The sequence below is a fragment of the Opisthorchis viverrini genome, assembly GCF_000715545.1.
Source record: "Opisthorchis viverrini unplaced genomic scaffold opera_v5_98, whole genome shotgun sequence".
NCBI classification, from domain to species: domain Eukaryota; kingdom Metazoa; phylum Platyhelminthes; class Trematoda; order Opisthorchiida; family Opisthorchiidae; genus Opisthorchis; species Opisthorchis viverrini.
In genome coordinates, this window is record NW_008751755.1 from 834,575 (window position 1) to 845,779 (window position 11,205).

The 11,205-nt window shown below is 46.6% G+C and overlaps 1 protein-coding gene across 1 annotated transcript in view; it reads left to right on the plus strand.

The window, feature by feature from the left end:
- Window positions 1–10,170: 10,170 nt before the first annotated feature.
- Window positions 10,171–11,205, plus strand: part of T265_13748 (hypothetical protein) — a gene marked incomplete at both ends in the record, with an annotated part of 41,661 nt that continues 40,626 nt past the window's right edge. The window contains 2 exons of the mRNA XM_009170319.1: window positions 10,171–10,294; window positions 10,331–10,405. Of these exons, the coding sequence (XP_009168583.1) occupies window positions 10,171–10,294; window positions 10,331–10,405 (199 nt within the window). The remainder of the gene's footprint in view (window positions 10,295–10,330; window positions 10,406–11,205) is intronic.

Consider the following 11,205-nt stretch of genomic DNA (forward strand, 5'->3'; position numbering starts at 1 on the left):
GCTGTATTCCAGTTTGGCAACATCACCGATATGCGACGGCGGTCGTACTGAAAATGTTCGACAGGAATTTATCAAAGGAATTAAGGCTCGGAAAAACCTAACAACGTGTGGTGGCACTTGACTAGCTGAGTTTATAGAGCGAAAGGCGCTAGAAATGTGGTTTATATTCAGCTAGGTCTATTTAAATCTGCAAATGTATTCATTCCACATGCTGCATACCTCATCACTTCTGGATTACAAGACGCACAAGGATGAAACAATTTAGATAATCCTTGGCACCTTGAGATGCGTGATGAACCTCGGATCTTGTCATCGCGTTTTATGGACGGAGTACCCATCAGCTTTGAGAAAATGTATGGTCTGAGAAAGCGCCATCTGTTGGTGAATTTGACGCAGAATATTTTAGTTGAATGCTTTTATGAAGAAATGTTCTCGTGGGTTTACTACAGTGTTGTTTATTTTTCGTATCAAGCAGTGGATTAAACAGAAAACAGTTAAGTGATCCGGAAACGTTTGTTTGTAGGCTAGCATGCGGTCGAATGACATCGATAAACAGAACATTCCGGTGGAAAATATTGCTTTGCGGTCACTGCCAAAGGAACCGTATAGGCTGAGGCACCTTACCTCAAAACTGGAATCCGAAATATTAACCATAAGAAAGTGTGGGGAGAAATTATATTTTTTTCTGAGTACCTTTCCGAGCCTTGGACTCTAACGCTGGGCCCGCAGGATGGCAGACAAGTTCTCCTTGGAGGAGCTGGTGACTCAGAAGTAGTATCCGTTTACATCCAGATGTTTGACCAAGCCGAAGGGTGCAGGAACAAGAAGATACCTCATTCCCGACGGTATCACGCACAGTGGATGCTTGTACAGCCATCATCAACTCATGGTAGTCCATAGTCTCATCTCGATCGTACAGGGCACCTTGCCGGTTGTGGGGGTCAAAGTTGAGCGACAAGAACTTTCTCCGCGTAATACCAGCTTGTACAAAGTGTGAAGCACCCCGCATGAGAGCTTGATGGTCACATTCACTAGCACACTTGATTTTGATTCTCCATCTAGACTAGTTGGCATATGGTGATCTTTCAATAAAGTTCATTTCTACTTAATGAGGAAGCCACTTCCATGGCAGCAGTTTATTTGTGTGATTCATCCAGAACTTGACGCAGAGTGGACCATCTCTTTCAATGGCCCACGACGAGAAGGCAGTAACAAAGCGCTGTGAGTTATGTAGCGGAGACAACACCATCTGCAAACAAGAATCAGTGCAATCTTTTATCAGAGAGATTGGTGATGAACGTGTATAAACGTAGAAAAATAGATTGATGCTGAGCAGATTAACACACGAGCTGTTATTGACCCAAAGGCGCGAACTCTGGGCCCATTTCACAGTCCACCTTAAAGAGAAAAAATAACCGAAACAGGGATGACGCTAAAAAGAGTGGCTTTTCGTCGGCGTAGTGTAGCGAAAGGAGGAAGGTTTGTAAAATGCTTCGTAAAACCTTGATATTAGTGGCAGAGAGGTCGGGATCACCAATGTCCTTGGCATGCGAGTTGAATGGCAACATGGTCACAAAGACCGTGAGATGTCCCCTTTGTTGTTTTTCTTGCGGTCCAACATGGAAAACAAATAACCACCCGAAAGCCATTGTAAAAACAAGAGGGGACATTCAAAATGTTCGGAAGTCCATGGTACGACACATCAGCAGACCGCAAATCGAGGGCTGCGGTCAGTGAACGGAGAAGATATTTAACTTATCAATTAGCACGTATGAACTCCAGCCCTTGTTTTCTAACATATGGCTCAGCCTCTAAGACTAAACTTTCTGAAACCACAAGTGCCTAATAGTAAACTCCCTTTGTCTACAACCACACGCGGCAGACATTTCATGTGCACACACCAGTGAATGTCATGCCACGGCACTTTCTGAATGGCATGCATCCAGCTGCCGTAATAATGAATGTGCTTGGCAAGCTACCCGTTTTTGTTCTCTGAGAATTTTGTTCGCGTCGTGAAAGCAGACGATCCTTGGCTGTGAGTATTCCTCACCGTGGATATTATACGGTCGTAAATCAAAACAAGTACAAAATTGTTGTGCACGGTTGACACCAACAAAAGCATGCATGGGATGATAGGAATCGTGCGATCAGGTTCCTTTGATACCAGCCGATTGCGCTGCATTGTCCAAAAACGTCATCAAGTAGAATACAGGTATTCACAGATTCACGGATCGGTACACAGGATCAAGGCTTTTTCCAGGCACCAATCTTGGATAGGGTTTGTCCTTGTTTTTCAGCGGCTTTCATTCACCTGGGAAAAAAGCAGAAAAAGAGAGTAGAACTACTCTCTACGTTCTCAGCGACGGGCGGAAAGCGTGCCAGCGCGAAGATTCAACCAGAAGGCGTCTGAATACGCTCTGAAACCTGGTACTAGATGCAGCATGAACAGCCGTCAGAAGAAGGTTATTACATTCACTGACTGCCAAAAATGATAAAAGTCTTTGCTTACTAGGGCTGTGCGCACTGAGAGCGAAAACCTTACCATCCTGCCCCCACCGTGTTACTTAGGCCGAAAATGATAAAGCTGTTATACAAAACTTGCTCAAACGGGGTGCAGGTGTAGCGACCCAGTCACCCACATATACAAAACTTGCTCAAACGGGATGCAGCTCATTATTTGCTCTCATCAAAGGTGGCAAAAGGCTGGGAGAAATTGACCAAACGCCGCAAGACGCGCTTCATAATCATTGGATTTAAGGCCAGAAACTCTTTTTGTAGCACCCCGTTACCTCGGTCTTGAGTCCTGAGTAGACAACTTGGTTGTCACACTGAAAACACTGTTTAACGCAGGCCCTATAGAATATCTGAAAGTCTATGCGGGTAGTACGACGGAATATTTACAGAATCATCCGTAGAACGGCAAGTGTCTTCTCAGCCGATGCAATGAGAAGGACGTTTTAATAGAGCCAGATACCTATACCCTTTTTGACATCTATCTTCATGATGCCATTCGGCCTAATCAGTCCATGCACAAGGGCTTCCGCTAGGTATCCTCAGAGTGAAGTACGACTTTTCTTCATTCAGCGGAGGATGCCTGTACAATAACTACTGCTTTGCACTTGGTATCATAATAGTGGTCAGCGGCCCTTGAGTCCGCCGACCTTAGTCAACCTTCACCCGTTTGGCCTTCTTGGAATGGTTGAACGTTGTGCAACATGCACACGTTGTGTCGCACGCCGAATAATTGCAACACTCAAGCCCGCCAACTAAGATGCCAGCTTTAGTTTGGAGAGAAATAGGCAGACATAACCGCGTGAATCCAGACGTGGTGATGAAGTAACCAGGAACTTCAACGCTAAAAGTGTGACCAGCGTAGCGACAGTCAGCCCGGCGGGAATGGTAGGGGCGTTGCCACCAAAAGCCGAGCATCGGAACAAACCCTTCGGCGAGGGAAAACTCAAACAGTGGCCAGATGCACTTTACTGCCACTATCGATGGACCACAAGAGACGTGGACAAAATGGACATCCGTCTAATTTAAGACGTGAAATGCAATGTCGTACTTGTTAGGCCTGGTGGAATTTCAAGTGTATGGGTGAGCAAGACGACAGGATAAACCAATCATTCAAATGTCCCCACTCATTTATACGATCCAGACACCTCTACCTTGACGTTGCTACAAATTCACGCATAGCGAGACAACACTCGCTGATAAGACAGAATCGTCAGTGATTGAATGGTAACCGTTTGATGTAGAGTGGTTACGACGAAAGCCTGATAAACGAACTTTTAGCCAAAGGCCGCGCCCCCGCCCAAACTGCCAAACAGAGAATCTTAAAGTGAATCATCAGCTTCCAAAAAGTCTCCTAACGACCCGGCGCACATCCTTTAGAGGTGCCAAAATTGGGTAGCAGCTTTCCCCGAATAAAGGCTAGAAACAGGCTCCCGCTTGGCGACATGTCAACCGATTCCAAACTTATGACCAACCCGCTGATAACTGCGGATATATATGCTCCTCAACGTGCCCTGACCCAAATAACCACGGCTCGGGTTTTTGTCTTGTACTTAACTGTCGCAGGGAGACAATGCCCGTCGAATAGGGTGCCCTCCGAATGTAGAATGTTTGTTGCTTATCTCCATAGCGCACGATAGCGATGGCAGTGTGAACTCTACGCCCTCGCCATAGGACATAAGCTTGGTCGGAACAGCTCCACTGAGATTTCACCTACAGATCAGCCACAAGCGTTGACCTCGATGTCTAGGACTGCTGCGACAGCCCCATAGACAATGGCAAATTGAACAGGAAGGACTTAAGTTTACCGCTTCCGAAAAGTTGTAGCTACAGGGCTATATGTAACGAGCTGGTCATGCCAATTACAAAGACGTGTGAGTCCGTAAAAACACAAAGGGAAGGGGACCACAGATAATAAAAACACAAAATTTTGCTTAATCGGAAAGCTTGCCCCTGGATTGACAGTGCAACTTTTTGAAAAATGAGCCATTTTGGCGTGCCTCCAGAAAAAGCACTCCTCAATGGTTGCGTTCAACGCAAAAGTGACCAGCTAGGGGCTTATAGTGGTGCTTTGTCCGCCAGAGAGCTCCCGGAATCTCAAGGAACCCAACAAATAAATAATGTTAATTTGCTTGTTCTTTAAGTGCCTCAGACTTTTCAGTAAGCCCCTTGGCATTCCAAAGTTACCTTCCCATAAACAAACGTCCGTGTTCCTACTTAGAAAAGGCTGGCTCACGACAGACGTATCTGACGTGGATATCTCATTATGCAGCCACTCTATTTTCCTAGCTAACCCAAAATATGGAATGGCAGGTTGGGTTGCCATGGAATTACGTGCGGCCCTGATCATCACGATCGTTCTCTCCGATACCGCTCCTGCACCTTTTCGTAATGTACTGGGAGTTAAACTTCCTCAGAGCTCTATTCGTCCATCGCGGCGTCGTCAACCGTTGCCCTATTAGTGCACAGCCTATGGTAAATATCAGAAGATATATGCACCGGTAACAGTTATTTTACCGTGGTTGACAGCAGTTTACAGTTACTGGTTGTGGCACGTATAAAATAAATAAAATGCAAAAAGTGGAGGGGTCAAGATGGAACTTATCTTCTGCGAACACCTTGTGAGAGCCCCTGGGTGAATGGCCAGAAGAGGGAACGTGTTTCTTGTGCAGTATAGCTGCCAGATGTGCCCCGTATCTGGTTGACTTCCTACCCCCTGCGTGTTTTGACTGTTGTGTTCTACTATATATAGGAAGCTTTGATGTGCACATATATCCTAGGACATCTCCGTACGAGACAGGAAGCGGATATTTTTTGGTTTTGGTCTATGAGCGAGACAAGGTTTTGCCTCTTGATTTTCGCGTCTACGGAACGAACAAGTCGTGTGGTCTTGTGAGAGCGGATTGTATGCGACAAAATCGATAAGTCGAGCAACGAGCACCGAAGAATGGATCCGAATTCAAAACGAAAGTGATCCCGACAAAATGTGCTGTACTGTATAGCAAAATATCAATAAATCAATTAATGTACAACAAACCTTGACAGTTATCGACCGACAGTTAGACCCACGACAAACACGGAGACAAGTATCAAGCGTGAGAAACCAGTTCGAAAAGTGCCCAGAATATTCATTTAAACAAGCGATAATACGGTTCATTTTAGGAACCAAGAACATGTTCGTAGTTTGTGCAACGCAATGTTTTTATGGATGGGATAGAGATGGGGTGACGAAATAATAAGAAAATGTCAACGAATAGAAGGCAGGATTAGGCGGGACATTTGAATTTACGCGGTTGGTTTCAGGGAGATTGGGCGGGAGAAATTTTCAAGCGTTTGTGCGATACACGGATGTACTGGGAAAATTGATAAAAGTGGTAAAGAAACAAGAAAGTGGCTGTTAAAATCTTTCGGGTCCTTGGAGCGATGACCACCTTCTTATACAACCAGTTGACTTATTCTCTCTCTCGTTTACCGCCGCACAAACCACTTACTCGCAATACCCGTGGGATGGCGTTAAAGCGTATGGTGTCTGGTAAACATTTGGAATCGGCACCGACACAGCGTATTGGCGCACCCACATGATACCGCGTGGGCCAACTAACATCTACGCCAGGTCTGGTTATCTCCAACGAGGGACGATTGGTTTGCATCGATTGGGCAATGTGACCACTGTAGGCTGACTTTTGATTTCATCCACGGCTGGGCCAGGAATCAAGAACCTCAAAAGCTAACTTGTTACTTCTGCCGTGCATGTATCTTATGAATGCACGTCTTTTTTGGGCAACTTAAACTGGGGCCAGCTTCAGTGAGGTAGACGTACGGGAACATTGCTCAGGAAATCTCCGACGCCTGGGCAGTGTTCGTCTCAAACAAACCAGGGGAAACTCGAGCGGGTCAAGAGCTCCCTCAGAGGGTCTGATGTCTTTAATGAAAAAATGTTCAAATTATTATTCAAAAGATAACTACAGGAGACACCGATGAGCTGGCATTTCAGAATTCGTGGGACCAGCGTTAATAAGAAGCCCGCCAATGGGATATACGAAAAATGGGCATAATATTATACCTTGCTCGGAAAAACAAAATATACTACTTTGGCACAAAAGACGCCACCTAACAAATAAACCTACCGCACCTCCCTTGATGGGTAAAAAACAGGCACCCACGACCAGACAAATAATGATATCTGAAGCCTATAATGAATATTATGCGGGTCTATTCTACCACGGCTAAGTTGTCACATACAATCCTAACGAGGTGCGTCTGCAAATAGCCTCTAAATAACCTGTTCTTCACGGAGGATGTTATCCACCCTTGAGCAGGACAAACCCTTCAACACTTTGGGGCCAGAAGTGATCAATGATATAGGCGGGGCATTTCTGTCCGACGCTTCGTCAGCTTACCCACGGAGTGAACCTCTCACCTGTTTAAAAGGAGGTGACAGTCAAGCTGATCTATAAATCCGGTGGTTGCTTAGTCCCGACAGCTAGAGGCCCAGTAGCTTCCCAAGCATACCGTGCATGGTGCTGGAACACATTCAGTGGGGGGCTATCTCAAATCACCTCATCAAAGACGACTTAATACCCCAGCCCATTACGTCTCGTCGAATCCTTCCGCACTCCACAATCCCATTTTCAATCCGAGCCTTGCCCTACTGTCCGTAAAGTCATGAGGAAGCAGTAGCACTAACGACACCATGGAAGTATCGTGAAACGCGGANTTCTGCCGTGCATGTATCTTATGAATGCACGTCTTTTTTGGGCAACTTAAACTGGGGCCAGCTTCAGTGAGGTAGACGTACGGGAACATTGCTCAGGAAATCTCCGACGCCTGGGCAGTGTTCGTCTCAAACAAACCAGGGGAAACTCGAGCGGGTCAAGAGCTCCCTCAGAGGGTCTGATGTCTTTAATGAAAAAATGTTCAAATTATTATTCAAAAGATAACTACAGGAGACACCGATGAGCTGGCATTTCAGAATTCGTGGGACCAGCGTTAATAAGAAGCCCGCCAATGGGATATACGAAAAATGGGCATAATATTATACCTTGCTCGGAAAAACAAAATATACTACTTTGGCACAAAAGACGCCACCTAACAAAAAACCTACCGCTCCTCCCTTGATGGGTACAAACAGGCAACCCACGACCAGACAAATAATGATATCTGAAGCCTATAATGAATATTATGCGGGTCTATTCTACCACGGCTAAGTTGTCACATACAATCCTAACGAGGTGCGTCTGCAAATAGCCTCTAAATAACCTGTTCTTCACGGAGGATGTTATCCACCCTTGAGCAGGACAAACCCTTCAACACTTTGGGGCCAGAAGTGATCAATGATATAGGCGGGGCATTTCTGTCCGACGCTTCGTCAGCTTACCCACGGAGTGAACCTCTCACCTGTTTAAAAGGAGGTGACAGTCAAGCTGATCTATAAATCCGGTGGTTGCTTAGTCCCGACAGCTAGAGGCCCAGTAGCTTCCCAAGCATACCGTGCATGGTGCTGGAACACATTCAGTGGGGGGCTATCTCAAATCACCTCATCAAAGACGACTTAATACCCCAGCCCATTACGTCTCGTCGAATCCTTCCGCACTCCACAATCCCATTTTCAATCCGAGCCTTGCCCTACTGTCCGTAAAGTCATGAGGAAGCAGTAGCAATAACGACACCATGGAAGTATCGTGAAACGCGGATGCTGATTAGAGAGTATCTTAAAATCTGCATGTGTCGTGTAGCAGCAACTCACTAGATGACGTATCACAAACACTCAAACAACGTGAAAGTTCCCGGTCCACTTGTAACTAAACATGTACACTACAGCTTCCCATCCATTGTTGTTTACACAGTTACCACCTCCGTCACACTCCAGGCCTACCAAATTCAACCACACTGGGTTAAGTTGTATTCATGTTTGTGCATGCATCAAACACGAAAGAATACCCCTCTCTTCACACTGCATACAATAAATAGGCACGCAACTCAGCCGAACACACAAACACTCGTGCACAGGACAGGAAGTCAACCGAGCTATACAAGTCTCCACGGATAACCACGGAACGCGTGTACCAGCTATACTGCAGAGGAGTCACCCCCCTCGTCCGGAACTTCAGGCAGGTACTTTCACCGGTTGTCCACTTTTCGCATTCTATCCATTTTTATCAAGGCACCTAACTAGTGTATCCAAAATCATCCTGGTAAACAGACTTTGCCGGTGCTTGTTACTTTTTTGACTATCAACTTTATGACGTTACAACTAGAGCACTAAAATCTTCAGGCCGCACGGGATGCCATCGGGCATGTGGATCAAGTTGAATCCCAGGACTGAACGCGCCACAGGACTAATACTCAGGCTTCAGAATGTGGTCACACATTAGAACCACGGCATACGGAAAGCCGGCTACTCTCAAAGCACCTCCTGGGTCGAAGGCATATACAGGGGATCTCTGAAGCTGGTCTCGACAATACGTACAGTCATGTCGACGAAATGCTATTTGACAATGGTCACAAGGATTCACAGTCAAATTAAAGCCAAGATCGGAATGACGGTAGAATCAAGAGGGATGTTTTCATTGTCTTGCAGAACGAAACCGCTTTACGTCGTGCAGATTGGGATGGTTACTCATCAATCGGCACCCGACCAAAAGAATGCATATCCTGATTGGTCGGTACGTGAACCAATCAGAATCAGGCAATTTAGCCGAATGCCCATTGTTGCTTCACGCGGAATCTCCGCGTACTCGCAGGTCGAGTCATAAAATAGGAGTTTTTGCCCTGGCTCTCCCGTTCTTGTTTTTTCAGCGGCTTCGCTTACACAGCACAAGTGAAAAATGGCGCAGAACGATCCAGGTTCACAGATTCGGGCAGTAACTCTGCCACCAAGAGAACTCACATAGAAAGTCACCTAAAAGGCATTCGCCATTTTACTAATGATCCGACGCACCTTTTCAGCGGCTTTACACAGCACAAGTGAAAAATGGCGCAGAACGATCCAGGTTCACAGATTCGGGCAGTAACTCTGCCAGCAAGAGAACTCACTCAGAAAGTCACCTAAAAGGCATTCGCCATTTTACTAATGATCCGACGCACCTTCTCCCGTATCACTCGCATGGAATTCCAGATACTCTATGGGGCCTACGTCAGACCGCTCCTGGAATACGCTAACCACGTCTACTCAGGACGCACGATAGACGTCACCCTCATTCAGCTTGTCCAGCGAGCCGCAAGAAGATGGTTGTCGGCCTCGGATTCACGGATTCACGGATTGATACACAGGATCGAGGCTTTTGCCCAAGTCTCCCGGGTCGGTTTTGTTCTTGTGGGTCAGTGGCTGTCGTTCACCTGAAAGGCACAAGTGAAAAAAGGGTGTAGCACTGCTCTTTATGTTCTCAGCGCGGGGCAGTATGCTCGCCAGCGCGAGGATTCGCATAAATAAATGTCTAATAGTGCTTTAAATTGGGTTCGAGAAGGAGCGTGTACAACCGTCGGAGGAAGGTCATTCCACGCAGCTACTAACCGAAATGAAAAAAAGTTTTGTCTAACGGATGTGTGTGCCCTGAGCTTGAAGATTTTCCTACTATGTCCCCGCCGGGTGTTTGCTGGGTCAACGGTAAAAAACCTGTTTGCCAAGCTTTGTTCAAACAAGGCGTAGGTAAGAATTAGGTCCCCTCGGAGGCGACGGTACTCCAGGGGAAAGAGAACAAGCGTCGCGAGACGCGTTTCGTAGTCCACGGACTTGAGGCCGGCAACAATTCTCGTGGCAGCCCGCTGGACACGCTCAATGAGGGTAACGTCTTTCGTACGTCCTGAGTAGACAACTTAGTTGGCGTACTCCAGGAGCGGTCTGACGTAGGCCCCATAGAGCATTTGGAAGTCCATGCGAGTAATACCGGAGAAGGTACGTCGGATCATCCGTAAAACGGCGAATGCCTTTTAGGCCGATTTCTCATGGCGTAGTGCGAAGGACAAGTTTGAGGAGACCCAGATGCCTAAATCATTTTTGGCATCTATCCTCATGATGTTTTCTGGTCCCTTTTCACCATGCATAACAAAGGCATACGCTGAATCCCCTCCAAACGACACATGGACGCACTTTTCATCATTCAGAGGAAAGTGCCAGTCCAACGACCACTGCTTGGCAGCGTCTACATCCATTTGGAGGGCACTGGCATTGGAACTCCAGGATTTCAAGTCATCCGCAAAAAGTAAACATGGACTCGCAAGAACGTCCGTGAGGTCGTTCACGTAGATCAGAAACAGGAGTGGTCCCAAGACGGAGCCTTGAGGAACTCCAATGGAGAACGGCGCTGGAGAAGAGTATTTCAAGCCTATTCTCACTCGGAATGATTTGTCTGATAGGAACGCCTTGATCCAGCGAAGGATTTTCCCTTGAATCCCGTAAGACTCGAGTTTGTGGAGCAGCGGGACGTGTGGGACCCTATCAAATACTTTTGAGAAGTCAAAAAATATGGCATCCGATATGAGTCCTTCGTCCTTGGCTTGAGTTAAGCTGTCCATAAACACGAGCATGTTTGTCACGCAAGAACGGTTTGGGAGAAATCCGTGTTGAGCTGGAGATATCAAATTGCTGGAAGTAAGGTGATCTAGGATGGCTCGCTTCAGAATGCGTTCCATCACCTGGCACGGCACGCTAGTGGGGATTATAGGCCTATAGCTGCCAGGCGATAGTCGGTCAAC